The sequence below is a fragment of the Micrasema longulum genome, unplaced genomic scaffold (assembly GCF_059751315.1).
Source record: "Micrasema longulum isolate JH-2025_06_02 unplaced genomic scaffold, ASM5975131v1 h1tg000497l, whole genome shotgun sequence".
In the NCBI taxonomy this organism is placed as follows: domain Eukaryota; kingdom Metazoa; phylum Arthropoda; class Insecta; order Trichoptera; family Brachycentridae; genus Micrasema; species Micrasema longulum.
The window spans coordinates 423,587-442,931 of NW_028277694.1; the positions used below are offsets into that span (position 1 = coordinate 423,587).

The 19,345-nt window shown below is 35.6% G+C and overlaps 1 protein-coding gene across 1 annotated transcript; it reads right to left on the bottom strand.

Moving 5' to 3' along the window:
- Window positions 1-605: 605 nt before the first annotated feature.
- Window positions 606-17,800, bottom strand: spdo (sanpodo). Its single transcript, XM_088227275.1, has 5 exons — window positions 17,641-17,800; window positions 9,809-11,296; window positions 6,980-7,139; window positions 5,573-5,693; window positions 606-2,868 (listed from the first exon to the last, which is right to left on the bottom strand). The coding sequence occupies exons 2-5, from the start codon at window positions 11,212-11,214 to the stop codon at window positions 2,645-2,647; spliced, it is 1,911 nt and encodes a 636-aa protein (XP_088083401.1). The 5' UTR covers window positions 11,215-11,296; window positions 17,641-17,800; the 3' UTR covers window positions 606-2,644.
- Window positions 17,801-19,345: the final 1,545 nt, after the last annotated feature.

Here is a 19,345-nt window from a genome sequence, read left to right on the forward strand (position 1 = left end):
GATCAAGCCAAATAAGTAAAATTTGTGTACTGTTTATGAAATTTGGTCTACAGGTGAAGATAAATTGGTTATGTTTTTTATGATTAAATTAGTTTATATTGCTTATTATTGTAATGATAATTAGGTTAATTAAATTAATTAGGTTTTTTTTTATTATTGTGTTAACTTTGTTAAAACTAAAAACTAATTTAAGGCATGTTTTACATTTTGTAGAATGTTTCCCTAGGCACGGGACACCCCTCAGTGAGGAAACATTATTCTGTATAAAAAAAAAATACAAACATTGTAAAAGTATTAATAAATAAATAAAATAAAATAAATATTGGTCTCTGGATAAGCCCAACCTCCAGCCTATCTTTCTTAAAAATCAATGTTGAATCGATGCAAAATGGTGAATGTGTGCAAAGTGTGTAAAGTGGCCACTTAAACCAGCCAATGACAGGTCATAAGCCCTGTGGAAGCCTAGACTTCTATATTCCCTTCTCAAAAATGTTCTTCGTCTCTGTTGTAATATGTTAATATTAACAGCTCCCTGGGAGGTTGAATCCGGTCCTTGTCTACAAAAATTTGGACAAACTAAAGATATTGTTGAATAAAACAAATAATTATATTATGATAACATGTTTATTTATCTCTTTAAGTACATTAGAAAATAATTATAAATACATCCTTTGGTCAAATAACTTAAAACAATCTTCAACAATGTTTTGAGTTTGTCTAAATGTTTGCAGACAGGCTGGATTTCCTCCCTAGGGATTTATTCCGATCTGTTCTCTTTCTCTGAAAATTGATTTTACTCTGTTGTTGATCTTAGATCACTTAGATCGGAATTACTCCCTAAGAAGAAAATCCAGCCTGTCTGCAAACATTTGGACATACTCAAAACATTGCTGAATCAACTAACTGGTAAAAGAAGAAGTATAAATTGAAAAACTGTTTCCAGGCGTTGCCGAGTAGGTGAATTGGTTCAGTCGGATGAATCTCACCCGCATGATAAAAGGTTTCAGTTCTTGTACTTCAAAAAAGTCAACAGATGGAAGACTTGAGGAAATTAAAGTTTGTTTAAACATGGCCAGAATGGTGAATGTTACTAGCGTATGGCAGGTGTTAAGCCCTGTAAATGGCTAGACTTCCATATTCCCTGACGCTGATAATCAGAAATGCGGTCATATTTCCTAAGACCAAAATATAAATTAATGAATAGAACGCAGATAGCTGCTAAACTGCCGATATGTACAGAAAAACAGATCCATATTATCCACTGAAGCCGTATTTAGCAATAGAATTGCCGTATTAATGGGTGAATTCTGAGTTGCATTAGTGTGCGTACTTCTAGGTGTGTAAAACAGTGCGTGAAATCTTGCTCTAGTATAATTATTGGGGACATACAAACTGATCCCTTTCAGTGTATTTGGATTATACGAGGGGCGTTCAATATATTCTCGGTATTGATATGAAGGAGTGCAACTATGAATAAATAGTTAATTACCTTGTTATATTACACTCATTAGTAGTATAAGTACCAAGTTTCATAACAAACGGATCATTAGTCATTGAGTAGCTGTCCCTGAAACATAAGCAAGATGAGTCATTTCTCAAAGTTAAACAAACTCGAGTACCGTGCCGTTATAAAATTCCTCACCAAACAAGGAAAAGATCAGAAAACTATCCACAAAGAGATGTCAGAAGTTTACGGAGAGTCTGTTCCTTCATTGTCGACAGTTCAAAGGTGGTCCAGTGAATTTAAGAGGGGCAGAGAGAGCATAGAAGACAACGAGCGATCAGGTCGGCCAATCGAGGCCAGTAATGAAGAAAATGTGGAGAAAATAGAAAATTTAATATTGGAGGATGCCAGAATGAAGGTAAAAGGATAGCCGAGATTACTAGCCTATCCATTGGTACCATTTTTTTTATTTTACACTACCGCCTACACATGTCAAAAGTCAGTGCAAGATGGATGCCGAGATTTCTAATGTCATTCCAAAAATCTCACCGCCTTCAAAGATGCAAAGGGTTTTTGGAGCTTTGTGAAAATTCCAAAGAAAGTATCGAAAAAATTGTTACTGAAAATGAAAGTTGGATTCACGGCTATGATCCTGAGAGTAAGCGGGAGTCCATGCAGTGACACCGAAAAGGTACAGAGCACCTAAAGGAGTTCAAGGTGACACAATCCGCAGGGAAGGTCATGGCTACAGTTTTCTGGGATTCCCAGGGAATTTTGGTGATGGAAAAAGGGCATCAATACCACTGGAGAATACTACTCTAGCATATTTCATCAATTGAGGGAGGCAATCAAAGAGTAAAGGCGAGGGAAATTGGCCAGAGGGATCCTGCTCCTCCACGACAATGCACCGGCGCACAATGCTCAAGTTGCAAATGCTGCATTTTATAGTAGTAGTATTTGTTAACAAAATAAAGATAGATGTCTGAAGAGTAGCTTTTGTATTTAGATTGTAGGTAGATACTGCCGCCATGTGGCCTACTGGCCGCTTGATAATTCCTGGAGGTTGGTAGATGCACATATGTAGTTACAGAGGGATGATGCCTATTGTTCCTACGACTCGGTACCCACTATTATACAAAATTTCCTCTTTGATTCGTTTCCGACTAGGCACTCAAATATACTTCTTCGTCTTTCTTGAGACTACACATCCACCCGGTTGTCTGGCGGCGTCCGGCTGCAGCAGCACGACGACAGGGCGCCGAACACTGCGAGCACCAGGCACAGGACACCCAGGCCGCTGACACCGCCCCCGAGAAGGTCCGCCAGAGGGCCTTCCAGCTCCCCCGACGGAGAAGCCCCCCATACCAGCAGCCCCAATAGAGCTCCGCACGACAGTAAAGACAGCACAGATAGGATTATATACCCTGAAAGAGAATTATTCAATGAACTTTTTTAGAAAAAATACATAGTTAAATTTTAGGGTTATAATGTTACATGATTCATACAGAATACAACACATGTAATTTTATTTATTTATTATCATATCATATACACACATAAAATTATACAAAATTGCTTTGACAGTCTAACTAGAGTTTTTACTCTGTTCTTAGACAGTAAAAAAATATAGAAAAAAAGGTAATCAATACTGGTGGTTTAACTTAAGCTGGCGCATTCAGAAAACTCATACTAACGCATTTAAAATCTATGGGATGTTGATTTTTAAAAACCTTGTATTAAATTTCAACCAAATGTGCTTTCTTTTTTTAATTTGGTGTTGGATTAGAGGGTTGTGTATGCAAAAAAAATACAATGGGTAAAGAAAATATATTATTAATTTACAAAAATACTTTGTTTCATGTTTTTATATTATATTATACTATCTTTATATTATATTATACTATATTATACTATCACTCCCTCTCACTTCTGTTCAATGTACTTCATAGTCCTAACGCTCCTATATACCTGTGTGAAAAATTTCAACGCTTATCAGTTCATGGTTTACCTCTTCGTTCTCATTCTAAAGGCACTCTCTTAATACCCATACACAATTCCTCTTTCTTCTCTAACTCATATAGTGTCCATGCGGCTCGACTGTGGAATCATCTCCCATCCACCATCAAAGATGTTACTACATTATCTCTATTTAAATCACGTCTGAAGAAACATCTCCTTTCTCTTCCTTAAACTCTCCTCCTTTCCTTTTTCCTCTTTCCTCTTTTTTCCTTTTTCCCAATGAGTAATAGTTTTGATTTAAGGTAATTTATAAACAAATACGTTTATTTCTATTTTTATATATTTTTAACTTTTTAATCTTTTTTTTTCTATTGAATATGTTCTGTAACTTGAATTATAAAAATAAAACTTTTATTTTATTGGTTAGTTGGAAGAAATTGCCATTTGGCAATGAGCCCGCCAATGTACAAATAACATTATGTACAAAAAGTTCAATAAATAAAATATTCAAAAATAAGACTCTTTGCAGACGATGCCTTAATATATATATCGGGAGAAAATTATAAAACAATTATGGACAGACTAAATCATGATCTTAATAGTGTATCACTGTGGCTAAAAATTAATAAATTAAAATTAAATGTTAACAAAACTAAATATATGAATATAGGAAACAAAAGAATAGAAATTACACCATCAATTGTAATAGAAAATGAAAAACTTAATGAAGTCACTGAAATTAAATATTTAGGTGTAATGTTGGATTCAAAACTTACATTTCACCAAAACGCTAAGATGGTAATAAATAAGATTGCAAAAAAATATCAATTTTGGGAAGGATCAGAAGATTTATTGATAAGGACTCCTGCAAAACTATTTACAAAGCAATTATTGAACCACACGTTAACTACTGTAGTAGCATTTTATTTTTATCAAACAAAGAAAACATAGATAAACTAACTGTATTACAAAATAAAGCCTTTAGAATCATTTTGAAAAAAAACAGATACACGAGGGTAAAGTCGATGGTAAATGAAATGAAATTATTAACATATAAACAAAGAATATTTTACAATACAATGATATTTGTTCATAAAATTATAAACTCTAATAAAAAAACAGAATTTTGGAAAAAAATTGATCGGAACCAGCATGAACACGATCACAATACTAGAGAAAAGAACAAAATTAGACTTCCATTTAGGAAAAAGGCAAAGTCACAAAATTCAATTTTATTTAAAGCAATTAAAAAGTATTACGAAATGGAAAAAAATATTTATGAAGAAAAAAACATATCAAAATTTAAAATAATGGTCAAGACATATGTGATAAACAATTTATAAATTAAATATATTTGCAATGTTATTATTAGAACACACATAACAATATGTATGATATGTGTGCCCTACTTTAAGATTTAAATAAAAAAATAAAATAAAATAAATAAATAAACAAAAAATGATCAAGAAACGCTGCAATAGGTTTACCATTAGTTGCGTAAAGAAAATGATGATGATACAGATAAAAAATAAATTAAGATATTAAACAGTAAAAATGTAATAAAAAAACATTAAAAAACATGTTAAAAGACAAAAAATTAGGTTCAACAATATGCACGGCGAAGTGTCGTGTACTAAATAGGTGCGAAGGTTTTCACGGTCACTGTTATCAATATTATGTATCTTTTTTGGGTGATACCGTGTATGTTGGATTTGATCCGACGTTTCGGCTACCATTGCAGGAGCCATCTTCAGGGAAAACTGTGTGAAGATGGCTCCTGCAATGGTAGCCGAAACGTCGGATCAAATCCAACATACACGGTATCACCCAAAAAAGATACATAATGTCGTGTACTACTACTACTACCATCACGCCATTTCCCCGTAGGGGTACGGAGAGAGAATGAACCGCCACACACGTCTATCCTGGCATACATTCCTACATTCTTCCACATTCATACATGCCCTTCGGTTCTGTCTGCTTTTGACATGACCAGACTTAAGATTTTGGTTTATCCGATCATGCCACGTCTTCCTTGGTCGTCTCTTCTCAAGTTGCCGTTCATTTTCGCCATATATACTTATTTTACCATTCTTTGGTCGTCCATTCGTTCTACGTGGCCAAACCGAAGTGTCGTGTAAAGCTTAATTATTATTTAATTGAGATTACCTGATACATAGTTCCTATTCGGCAGCAGCCGAAACGAACGTGTTCTGAATCCTAGAAGTCCGAGGCTGGAACAGATGAAGCCGGACATTACTCCGATGTCCAGGTAATAATGGCGTCCGAACTAATGACAATAGAAAAAAAGCGTTAGTTTACATCTACAAAACAAACAAACAAACAAACCATCGCGCCGTTTCAGAGAGGATAGAACGCCACATCACTCTGTCTTTGCAAACAGACATCGCTTCTTCTGCATTCATACATATTCTCATGCACGTACGCCGATTATTCCTACTCGCGACTACACAAAATAGAATAATGAATACAATTACTTTATTGTACCTATTTTTTAACAATTTTATTTTGTATCTTTGCATAAATGTACTGTAATAAATAATGGAGAATATAAATCAATTAATCAGTATCAGGCAAAGAAAAAACATTCACATTCTATCACTTCTTCACAATATTTTAAATAATCCCACTTCGCCTGTTTATCTGAGAGAGCTTTTCCAACCTATCACAACATGGACTATCTCTTCGTTCTAGTATCAAGAGAGCCCTTATAATATTCTTTTATCGCTGTAATTTGCTTGCCTCCTCTTTCACAATAGTAGCTGCTCGATTGTGGAATAATCTACTCACTAATGTTAGAGACGCCTCTTCTTTATTTACATTTAAGTCAAGATTGAAATGTCAGTACCTAAATATTTAAGTTGTTCCTTTGTCCTTCTTCTTTCCTTCCTCTCCCCTCTCCTCTCTTCATGGTAAAGTATTAATTTTTTAAGTATTTTTATTTTCTTAAACTTTGTTTTTAATTTTTGTATAAAATTGTAAGATTTAATATGTCGATGTACTTGTAATTTTCTGGAACTGAACGGTTTGGGTAGGAAGGAAGAAATTGCCTTAAGGCAATATGCCCGCCCTTATATGTGTATATATTGTATATTATCATTATTATTATTAATTTTAAGCAAGCAGCTTAGAGCTGATATGCTTAAATCTATTTAAACAAAAGTTAGCTGTTGGCGCACTTTAACTTTTCCTAAACAAATCTAGTCTATTTTTGAACCCATCGAGACTACACATTGAGATCAGCTCTTGTGGCAGCTTATTCCAACCATCAACAACCCTACTGCTCAGGAAATGCTTCCGTGGATGTAGATTGAATCTCGTTTTCTCCAGCCTGAGACTGTGGCCTCGAAGATGAGCATCTTGTTTAAGCTCGAACATGGTATCCAAATTTGGGCAGCTATAGTGACTGTCGAGTGTCTCGTATGTCTCTATCGGGTCACCCCTTTCTCGCCGTTCCTGCAGCGTTGTGAGACCGAGAGTATATAAAGTGTTAAATAAATAAATGCCAGGAGCTTATTTAGCACAAATCCTCGCCTATGAGAATATAATACTTACTGCAACCATGATGTAGAAGGACAGAGTGGCCGAGAGAGCTCCGCACAGAGAGAGCATCGCCGCGGCTAAAGCCAGAGAGGCGCATCCCGGGGAGTAGCGGCCCTTCCCGGAGAACACTGTTCCTGAAGAGTAGATGGAACTGCTTCCTCGAGTCACCATTCTGTGGACATCATTATAGGTTAGGTTCTCAGAGCAATAATGCGTCAACCTATAGTGAAGCCCTATCACTATGTTTCATAGAACGCAAGCGATGTTGGTTAGCAACAAATAGGCGGCCATTTGGTTTTGTTTGACAACATACGCTTAACGGTTCTATCGGATGCTTTTGTCGCTGTGCTTGACTTTATTTGTAAATAACTTGGATATTTACGTTAAAATAAATAAAAATCCACTATGGTGAATTGCAGTATGTTTGGTTGCAGCAGTAGGAGCGTCAAAGCTGTTAAAGGAGACAGTTTAAGAATATTTTCCTATGATTTACATAAATTTTTGGCATTTATTATCCCGACATGTGTATTATGATGCTTAAAAACTTTCCTTATATCAACATATTTACTTCAAATACTATTTTTTCTCAATTTAGGGGATAAATTTGTGAATTAAAGTATGTTAACTGTTGATAATGTCAGTTGATTACGGGCAATATGTCGGGGCCGCACTAGGCATCTATATGAAGTTTGAGTATTTATCGAGTAGAGGTCGATTCAAATTTTACTCGAAAATAGCAACCTTGAAATCGCATCTAAAATGACGTGTACAAATTTCAGGCCGCTACGACTCGCCGTTTCGGAGATGTGACGGACAAACAAACAAACTCAACACAGGACTTTGGTTCCACGGAGTTGGGATTTATGTCTCAATAAATGTATCATAAGTATATTGTGAATAAAATGAATAAATAAAAAATAAATAAACAAACACATATATTTTCAGTTTTAAAAAAAAATAATAGGCGAATTATACGAAAATAAATTGGAATAACCCTGCAAAAATAAATACACAGGTACACATTTAAAAGTATTTACAGTGCAAATTAATATCCATTTGGAAATTCTCACCTAAGGGCCCATTGTTTTGCTGCGAACTGTAACTAACTTAATACCCAATAGTCATAGAATAGGTTTTCCTACATTTGGGCTTTTCTATAGCTTGGCGCACAATTACTCTGAGGTTAGGTTCGTTTATCGTGGCTGAGAATGTTTCACGCAGAGAGCAGCGCTGTAGCAATTTATAAAGCTTCAGTTTAGGTTATGTCAAATTATATTATTTTCTTGGCAATTTAGGATCCTGGGCCTCGATTATGGCGGGAAGATAAAGAGGTCATACCTTCGCCTTGACGGTATAGCTAAAGATAAATTCTCTCTAGCGATTGCGAAGATACACTACCGACCCCCCACCTTCAAGTTTTGGATAGGTGCATCGATATATATGAAACAAGGGGAAGCGTACGTCACGGTATACATGTCTACGCTCAGAAATGACATAGCTTCAGTATGACGTCATAGTTGAAGATAAAAGTCTACCGACCGATTACGAAGATACACTACCGACCCCCCACCATCAAGTTTTGATATAAGTACATCGGTTTGGACCGACGGGTTTAGAACCCCTCGATACGTTTATTTACGCATTAAAGTGACAAAAACTTTCTTCCATCGCGCAATTTTTCCTTAAATTAAGATTTATTTAAATTTTTAATCGTTCTGAGGTTGGCACTTTTTTTCTTAAAAGCAAGTCAAATTTAGTTCCGACATAACTATCAGTTTTGAAAACAAGCGGCTAGATGCAGCAGTGGCTAGACTGGCTAGATGCTGCCCTATAAACACAAAAGAGCATCTAGCCGTAAAATGTTACCACTGTAAAAAAATAATTTAGTTATTATATTTTTTCCATCTGTTTTACTATTTTTCTGAGTGTAGGTATCTTGTAATCGCTCAGTAGATAAATACAGACGATCATAAAGCATACCGTCTTAGTGATTGTCAAAAATCATGTTCAAGCGAGCATTTTTCGCTTGAAGTGGGATTTTTTGGAGTTTATAATCGCTTTGAAGTGGGCACTTTTTATCACAGAAACCTATTTAAAATATAAATGAGAACATTTTTAAATGTTAATGAAGTAAGGAACGCGAACTAAATCTTTGGGGTCATTCATTGGTTGGTTTCGATCATATGATGTCGAGATGACAAGTAGGTAGAACATTCCGAGGTAGATACAGTAGTTAGTACAGGTGGTTACGCCACATTAACTATATGTGGACACATCCATACATATATATAGCATATATGCATAGCACATGTGCCGGGTTGAGGCGTTCGGATTTATTTGCTACCCACGGGGCCCTGGTTAAGATATTGCATTTGCCTACCGTGGGTACCAATATTGTTCCGGCGTCAAAACAACAACTGAACTGGGCGTGTGTACACGTGATTTCTTATATTCTCACCATGATCGCAAAGAAGGTATTTTGCGATCAATAACTATTCAATCCACTGTGTTGCGTAATTCGTCAAGTTCCCCTCCTTCCTAACAACCAGATCGGATCTGATCCTGACAGCCGCGACAGAATTACCAGACAACAAAGGTGCCAGAATCCGGAATAAGGTAATAATTGCAGTCATTGTATTTAGGGTTCTGTAGCAGAGTAAATAAAGGATTACGCATCCCGCGAACCAGCAATTCGAGCGTGCATCTGCTAACGGGCAAGTGGCGCGATCAACAAGAGTTAGCGTTCATAATAGAGGCCTTGGAGGAATCCGCTTGGTCTACTTAGGAGCAGATGTGGAAAAAGGAGAAGTGTAGGTCATCTAAAAAACGTATTAAAATTACCTTGGAGAAATGATGGCAGTACTTCTTTGACTTTTAGGTGCAATTACGTGGTTCTTGTTAGCTCGGTTGTTCTCCAGATCTTGACTCCTGTCCAACTCAAAACTTCTTTCATTATCTCGGCTTTTGTTAAAACTGTGTTCTCTGGTTTTTATGAAACTCGGCTCTCTGCTCTTGATAAAACTCGGTTCTCTGCTTTTGGTGAAACTATTTTCCCTCACGAAGAAATCTGGACACGCCGGCTTCCTGGAGCTAGAATTCAGTTCGACGGAGACGTCGTAGCTGAGCTTCTGTTGGGCTCTGGGATTAGTGGGTGAAAGGTCGGAATTCCTTCTCGGAAGGGGAGGAGACGCTAAATTCGCGCAGCTTTTCGAAGGAGTGATCTTTTGTTTCGGGGTGCTGGACACAATTCTTCTCGGAGTTGTCGGAAACCCGTTTCTTCGATCGGGAGAAAGCGCCCTGTTCGGAGTGCTGAATTGAGATCGAATGGACGGCGAGCTAGTGCAACTTTTCAATGATTTATTTCTGACCTGCTTTTGCGGCGTGGCCAGAAGCTCGTGAAGTTTTCTAGTGGCTTCCAAATTCTTCCGTGACATCCCCGGCGACGTGATGTGGAACGTCGGAGGACTGTTCGGCGGTGGTGCCACGTGGTACTCTTCATCGTCTGAAGGAATGATGGCGTACCTGTGCATTTTACCGTTAACTGTTTTGACAATTTCTGTCGGGATTACTGTTATTTCGTCTTCGCTCGGAGCGTCGACGTTATATTCTTCCGGTTCGGTTTCGACGATTCGTTTCTTCGTCGGCGAATACTCGTCGAAGTCGTCGGGGATTTCTGCATAACGGTGTTTCAAAACACGCGATTCGCTAAGGGATATTTCAGTTTCTTCTTCAGCGCTATCAGACACTTCTGAGCAGGTGTTTTGTACTTGCAACATTTCAATATCTTCTCTTCGGCTATTGCTAAGTTCGTTTCTTCTGTTGGCGAATTCATTTTTTGGTCTTTCGATCTTTTGGCTGTTCGTTCTGACTAATGTTTTTCTGATTCCAGGGGCAATTGTGAATCTCGGTGGTTTGGGACCTAGTTTCGGTGGCAGCTCTGGGGTTGATCTTTGGTGGTTTACATACCTTAGAGGTCCATCGTTTTTGGTTTGTCTCAAAGGGTTATCGGAAATGTCAGTTTTGACGCGTTGGTTCCCGGACCTGTCGAGGTATTCTGTTTTAGATTTGACCTTTCTAGGAGAGTTTGAGCCGACGGGAGGAACTCTTTTGGTATCTAGGCTTCGGTTGATATATGATTCTGTGACTCGAGGACTGACGCAGGGAGCCTGTTGTGTGAAGACCACTTCACTCTGAGCGCAAAAGGCCGGATTAGAATAATACTTATAGGTAATCTTTGGAGAATTCATTGTTTTGGTTTGGTTTCAGCTTTAAAATTTTAACAGTGTCATCACCCGAAAATCTTCATTCCAACTTCATTGACGTACAAATCTAAAAGAAAGAAAACATATTTGTAATTCAAAATTCATTAATTTCATCGTGCCTTCTTCATTTGATGATGATGCATCATAATGCTACCAGAAGTCAAACTAGAGGATGGGTCTTGGGGTCTATAACAAACTCTGAATTCGGGCAAAGAAATATCAGGTTTCTGTGCCCCAAAATATTTAATATGTAACGAACATTGTAAAACCATGACCCGTATTCAATTTTTAAAATTTGTAAAAAAAATGTTACTGGGTTTAGGACGAGAAAAATCGAAAAATTTACTCAAATTACATTCTTAAATAATAAATGGTTTAAATTAATATTGTATAACTGTATAGTAAATTTACTAGTAGGTAGTAATATTATTGTTTATTTTTGCATAAAATTTCTGCCTTAAAATAGGTTGTACCTACAGTCCTTAAAATGTAACATGATTAGAATGACAGTTGTCAGAAAAAGTGACGACATAACTTTGTAGTAACGTCTAAGGAGTTATTTATATTGACACACGAAAAACCATTCGTATCTGGCGTGTTAATTTATTTTTTTAATACAATGCTTGAAACATAAATCAACATTAATATATAAAATCAGCTTTAAAAATAAAATAAACCTAATTATTAATGACGTCTTACAAGGTTACATCATTTTGCTAAAACGTTAGAGATGGGACAAATTGATCAATGTAATTTGATTGTTCGGTTGATAATGTTCACGAAAAAAGTATGAATGTCTTATTTTTTGGTGAATAATTGTGTTAAACACACTATAATAGGCTTGTTTTTGCGTTTTTTATATCAATTTTCGGAAACAGAGTTTCATGTTTGCATGAAATAACTGATAAAATCGATTTGATCAATGATCAGTAATTTCCCATCACTAATGAAATTCATTACTTAAAGAAGAAACTTTTTGATGCTTGTGTTCTCCCTGTACTGACATATGGCAGTGAAACTTTTGTGTTCACGAAAAAAAATTTACACAAATTATCAGTGACACAGAGAGCCATGGAAAGGAGAATGCTGGGTATTTCGTTGAGAGACGGAAAAACCAATACATGGATTAGAGCGAGAACAAAGATCACCGATGTGGTCCATAGGGCTGCCAACCAGAAATGGAGCTGGGCTGGTCATATAGCCAGAATCACAGACTCTAGATGGACCAAAAAAGTCCTGGAATGGCGAAGAAGTGTCGGCAGGCCTCAGACAAGGTGGTCTGATGACATAAGACGAGTTGCAGGAAGTGGTTGGATGCGGTTGGCTCAGGATAGGGAAATATGGAGACTAAAGGGGGGCCTATGTTCAACATTGGACAAGAGACGGCTGATGATGATGATGATGAATGAAATTAGTTTGACAGCTGTCATTCTAATGAAGCTAAATTTTAAGGATTATAATTAGGCAGACTAGACATGATCCAGAGAAATCTGTTACCTAAGTGTGTATGTAGTAGATAAAGTAATTGTTATTTTGTTAATAAACTATGATCATTGTTATTGTTATTGTTATTGTTACTGTTATTGTTATTGTTATTGTTATTGTTGTTGTTATTGTTATTGTTACTGTTATTGTTATTGATATTTATATTGATATTGATATTGATATTGATATTGATATTGATATTGTTATTGTTATTGATATTAATATTGTTATTGTTATAGTTATTATTCAAAAAAACTCTAACAAAACGATACATTTTCTCATTTATTATATTAATAATTATTAATATGATATAATTTTAAGTTGCTAGCATTCTACTCGTCCATGCGATCTGTAGCTGCAAGACGTGTCGGGATATTTTTTATTGTACGGCGCCCTTGAGGTGATTTTCACAAAAATGGCGCTATATAAATTATCTAACTATATATATGGATTAATTACGTTGCAAGTATAAGGTGCTTGAGCTGTATAGTAAATAAATAATTTAAAAATACAGGATTCACGCTTTAGCGAACACCCCTGATTTAATATTAGCCAAGACGTTCTAGAACACCTGAAGCGTAAAACTGATCTACTTGTAGACGGCTACTTCAGCGGAGACGAAAAATTTGAATTCTTAGGTCGATTTTTTTTATTTACTCCATTTATGAAGAATACAAAAAAATACAGTTCTGTGAGTGAAATAGAACCCTGGACGAGTGTTTTCAACTTGATTATTAAGGAAATTGAGCGTAGATAAGTCCGCCTCGTTGTGTAGTGATTGATGCGTTTGCCTGCCATTCTTTATTTTTATTTCATTTATTTTATCAATATTTTTTTCCATTATAAACAATGATTAATAATAAAACTAATGTGATCTCACTGGGGTTACCCGTGCCGAGGACTTTTAACAATATACTTTTTTTTAAATATTTTTACATATAAATAAAGAAGACTTATTTAATAAACAGAGATAGTTAACAAAATATTCAAACAGTTTTAAACACTACGTATTTATCAATGTTTGATTATGTCCAAATGCTTGCAGACTGGCTGGATTTCCTCCCAGGGAGTTGTTCATATTTAAATTTATTTCAACAGAGAGGGAAAACATTTTTGAGAAGGGAATATGGAAGTCTAGGCATTTACAGGGCTTATGACCTGTCATTGGCTGGTTTAAGTGGCCACTTTACACACTGTGTAACATTCACCATTCTGCCCATGTTTGAACATCCACATTTCCTCAACTCTTCCATCTGTTGACTTTTGTGAAGTAAAATAGCTGAAACCTTTATCACGTGGTGAGATTCATCCGGCCGAACTAAATCACCTACTAGGCAACGCCTGAAAACAATTTTTCAATTTTTATACTTCTTCTTTTACCAGGTAGTAATTCAACAATGTTTGATTATGTCCAAATGCTTGCAGACTGGCTGGATTTCCTCCCTAGGGAGTTGTTCATATTTAAATTTATGAATATGGAAGTCTAGGCATTTACAGGGCTTATGACCTGTCATTGGCTGGTTTAAAATGCCTAGACTTCCATATTCCTTTCTCAAAAATGTTTTACCTCTCTGTTGAAATAAATTTAAATACTACGTATTTATGTTTATAATTAATGAAAGAACAAAAACCTAACATAAGCTACACTTGTGGAGCAGTTGGTTCAATATTGGTTTGGGCGAAAGAGACAATCCATTTTACTTCTGCCCAGCTCCAGTATTCATTTTTTTATAGCCTTTTTAAACATTTTCTCGTTACTAATTGTTTTAATAGATAGGGGAAGTAGGTTTTAGATTAATTGAATAATACTCAAAATCCGTTTTTCCAAAAGTGGTATTAGTTTGTTTTGTAAGTTGTCTTTGTGTTGAGGATCTAGTGATTACATTGTTTGTATGTGATGTATAGTAGGGGTTATGTCTTTTTTTAATTTTTTTTTAAATTTAATTCTTAAAGTAGGGCACACATATCATACATATTGTTATGTGTGTTCTAATAATAACATTGCAAATATATTTAATTTATAAATTGTTTATCACATATGTCTTGACCATTATTTTAAATTTTGATATGTTTTTTTCTTCATAAATATTTTTTTCCATTTCGTAATACTTTTTAATTGCTTTAAATAAAATTGAATTTTGTGACTTTGCCTTTTTCCTAAATGGAAGTCTAATTTTGTTCTTTTCTCTAGTATTGTGATTGTGTTCATGCTGGTTCCGATCAATTTTTTTCCAAAATTCTGTTTTTTTATTAGAGTTTATAATTTTATGAACAAATATCATTGTATTGTAAAATATTATTTGTTTATATGTTAATAATTTCACTTCATTTACCATCGACTTTACCCTCGTATATCTGTTTTTTTTCAAAATGATTCTAAAGGGCTTTATTTTGTAATCCAGTTAGTTTATCTATGTTTTCTTTGTTTGATAAAAATAAAATGCTACTACAGTAGTTAACGTGTGGTTCAATAATTGCTTTGTAAATAGTTTTGCAGGAGTCCTTATCAATAAATCTTCTGATCCTTCCCAAAATTGATATTTTTTTGCAATCTTATTTATTACCATCTTAGCGTTTTGGTGAAATGTAAGTTTTGAATCCAACATTACACCTAAATATTTAATTTCAGTGACTTCATTAAGTTTTTCATTTTCTATTACAATTGATGGTGTAATTTCTATTCTTTTGTTTCCTATATTCATATATTTAGTTTTGCTAACATTTAATTTTAATTTATTAATTTTTAGCCACAGTGATACACTATTAAGATCATGATTTAGTCTGCCCATAATTGTTTTATAATTTTCTCCCGATATATATATATTAAGGCATCTTTCATTTGAGTAAGAGTAATTTTTGAATCTGTAAGTGAGTAATGTTTTCGCGTACAATTGTTTTGGTGTCATAAGTTGTGATTTGTGGAATATTTATTCAGTAGATGTCTGTATCGGGACTCATTGATTGATTATTAATTTAATTATGGATTTTTGTGCATCAAATACACAATTTAAAACTGTGTCACGCGCACCACCCCATCCGATTATACCGTACTCCAAAATAGATTGGCACGATGCAAAATAAATATTTAAAAGTTCCGTTACATTAATTATATTTCCAATAATATTTTGAGTTTGTCCAAATTTTTGTAGACAAGGACTGGATTCAACTCCCTGGGGAGCTGTTTATATTAACATATTACAACAGAGATGAAGAACATTTAAGAGAAGGTAATATAGAAGTCCAGGCTTCTACAGTGCTTATGACCTGTCAATGGCTGGTTTAAGTGGCCACTTTACACACTGTGTAACATTCACCATTCTGCCTATATTTGAACATCTATATTCCTTCAATTCTTTCATCTGTTGATGTTTGTGAAGTTAAAGAGCTGAAACCTTTATTTATGCGGGTGAGATTCATCTAATTGAATTATTTCACCTACATACTAGGCAACGCCTGAAAATATTATTTTTTTAATTTCTATACTTCTTCATGGACCAGGTAATTTATCAACAATATTTTGAGTTTGTCCAAATTTTTGTAGACAAGGACTGGATTCAACCAGCCATTGACAGGTCATAAGCCCTGTAGATGCCTGGACTGCACTCTATATTACCTTCTCTTAAATGTTCTTCATCTCTGTTGTAATATGTTTATATTTCCAATTGTTTTGAATTTTTTTCGGATCGATATAATATTAATAAAAATTGAGAACAACAATGGACCCAGGTTTTTATCTGGCCTGCATGTATCTGTGATCAAGATCCGCTGCGATTGAAATACAAATCCAGTGCCCAATGGGTGCTGATAGGAAATTTATAATTATATAATTAAATTATAAAAAATAGCGCAATTTATTTTATTTGTTTTTATCTGTGTCCGAGATGTTGAAATACACAGTTTTGTGTGTGAAATTGGTTAAACATGGACTTGGAAAAACGGGAATGAAAGCAGGCTAAATGCTGTCGAAATGCGATAGGCTGAGATAAACATTATCGACGAAATCAAGAAAGGAGTTTTGCGTTGGTTTGGACTTGTAGAGCTAATGGACAGCGAAAGAACGGCTAAAAATATTGACGATGCGAATGTTGATGGATGCAGAAACAGAGGAAGACCGAGAAAGACATGGCATGACCAAATCCAACAAAACAAAAGTCTACAATGTATGCAAGAAAAGCGATTTGCTTATGAATGTTGATAAATCCAAAGTGATGATTTTTGAAAGGGATGAAAATATAACTAAATGTGAGATCAGCGTGAACGGAGATATTCTGAATCAGGTCGAAGAATTTGTGTATCTGGGAAGTATGTTTACTAGGGATGGAAAGAAGGGTGAGTGCCGGGAACAGGGTGAACGGTGCACTGAAATCTACTTTGACAAACGTTGATCGCAGGAGGCTAAACTAGTCGTTCACAATGGAGTTCTAGTGCCAACTCTTGTGTATGGGAGCGAAGTATGGAATTGGGAAAATGATGATGAAAGTAGGTTAAATGCTGTCGAAATGCGATTCCTCAGGCGAATGTGTGGTAAAACGATGTATGATAGGTGCACAAATGTCGGATTTCGCGAACTGCGTAAGGCTGAGACACGCATTATCGACAGAATCAAGAAAGGGGTGCTGCGTCGGTTCGGACATGTAGAGCGAATGGACGGCGAAAGAACGGCTAAAAATGTTTACGATGCGAATGTTGATGGATGCAGAAACAGAGGAAGGCCGAGAAAGACATGGCATGACCAAACCCAACGAATACTCGAAGATGGACATGTTAAAAGTCGGAATAATCGGCGCGCGTGCACGAGAAGATGTAAGAATGTAGAGGAAGCGAGATATGTCTGCAAAGATAGAGTAATGTGGCGTTCTATCTTCTGGTTGGTGGTTTATTTGTTTTTTTGTGTAAATTACGCAAAATAATAAAAATTATTCATACCTTTGATATAATAATATCAACTCGCTGACTCAAATATACTTCACGACACCGCACAACAATACCGCGTAACTCCGAATTAGAAAAAATCTAATTTATGTAGTTTTTTTTATTATTTGTAATGTTTTATTTGTATTTATTTTTTTTGAATTTATAACGTTGGTGTGACGTCACGCGCGGCGTAAAGCCAACTGCCAGTTTGGAGGTACAAAGGTAGAAATTATTATTATTATTAAATGGGGGGACTGGATCCGGTGTGCGAATGTCCAGGGTAGGCTCGTATGAAATAGTTTTTTTATATATTTACATTTATTTATCTATTTATTTATTTTCACTTCACAAACAGTAAAAGATATCACAATATAAATAAATTTATAAATTAAAAAATAATAACACTAAACATCAAAAGAAAAATTAAAAATTGTATATAGACTAAAATTAAGTTTCAACAACAACAACAAACCATCACGCCGTTTCCCCGTAGGGGTAGGCAGAGAGGATAGAACGCCATAACACTCTATCTTGGCATACAGACCTCGCATCCTCTACATTCATACATCTTCTTATGCACGCACGCCGATTATTCCTACTTTTGACATGTCCATCTTCAAGTATTTGATGGACTTGATCGTGCCATGTCTTTCTCGGTCTTCCTCGTTTTCTGCATCCATCAACATTCGCATCGTAGATCCTTTTAAGTTTCCATTATATATATATATATATTTGGATAATTTATAAATTTATTTGGCCGATAAAGATATTGAAAGGAGGGTGAGTGCCGGGAACAGGGTGAGCGGTGCACTAGAATCTACTTTGGCAAACAAATGTTTATCGCAGGAGGCTAAACTAGCAGTTCACAACGGAGTTCTAGTTCCAACTCTAATGTACGGGAGCGAAGTATGGAATTGGAAAAATAATGATGAAAGTAGGTTGAATGCTGTTGAAATGCGATCCCTCAGGCGAATGTGTGGTAAAATGATGTATGATAGGTGCACAAATGTCGAGATCCGTGAAGCGTGTAAGGCTGAGACATGCAATATCGACAGAATCAAGAAAGGGGTGCTGCGTTGGTTTGGACATGTAGAGCGAATGGACAGCGAAAGAACGACTAAAAGGATCTACGATGCAAATGTTGATGGATGCAGAAAACGAGGAAGACCGAGAAAGACATGGCACGATCAAGTCCATCAAATACTTGAAGATGGACATGTCAAAAGTAGGAATAATCGGCGTGCGTGCATAAGAAGATGTATGAATGTAGAGGAAGCGAGGTCTGTATGCCAAGATAGAGTGTTATGGCATTCTATCCTCTCTGCCTACCCCTACGGGGAAACGGCGTGATGGTTTGTTGTTGTTGTTGTTGTTGATAATTTATATAGCGCCATTTTTGTGAAAATCGCCTCAAGGGCGCTGTACAATTAATAAATATCCCAGTACGTCTTGCAGCTACAGAGCGCATGGGCGGTTGGGATTCTAGTTCCTCGTTTTCAATTAAGATCAATCAAAATTTATAACATATAGGAGCTAGATTACAGGACGTCTTGCAGCTACAGAGCGCATAGACAGTTAGAAATTTAGCCCCCATTTACACATTTTAAAAATTGACAAATAAATTTAGTGTATTAATGATATTTAAAAAAATATAAAATATGAGTAATAAAAAAGAGTAAGATTACAACACGTCTTGCAGCTACTAAGCGCATAGACG

Coding starts and splice junctions, on each gene's coding strand:
- spdo (XM_088227275.1), bottom strand. CDS start 11,214: ATGAATTCTCCAAAGATTACCTATAAGTATTATTCTAATCCGGCCTTT. Junction 7,140..9,808: donor ACTGCCATCATTTCTCCAAG/GTAATTTTAATA, acceptor TGATGTCCACAG/AATGGTGACTCGAGGAAGCA. Junction 2,869..5,572: donor GAATAGGAACTATGTATCAG/GTAATCTCAATT, acceptor ATTCTCTTTCAG/GGTATATAATCCTATCTGTG.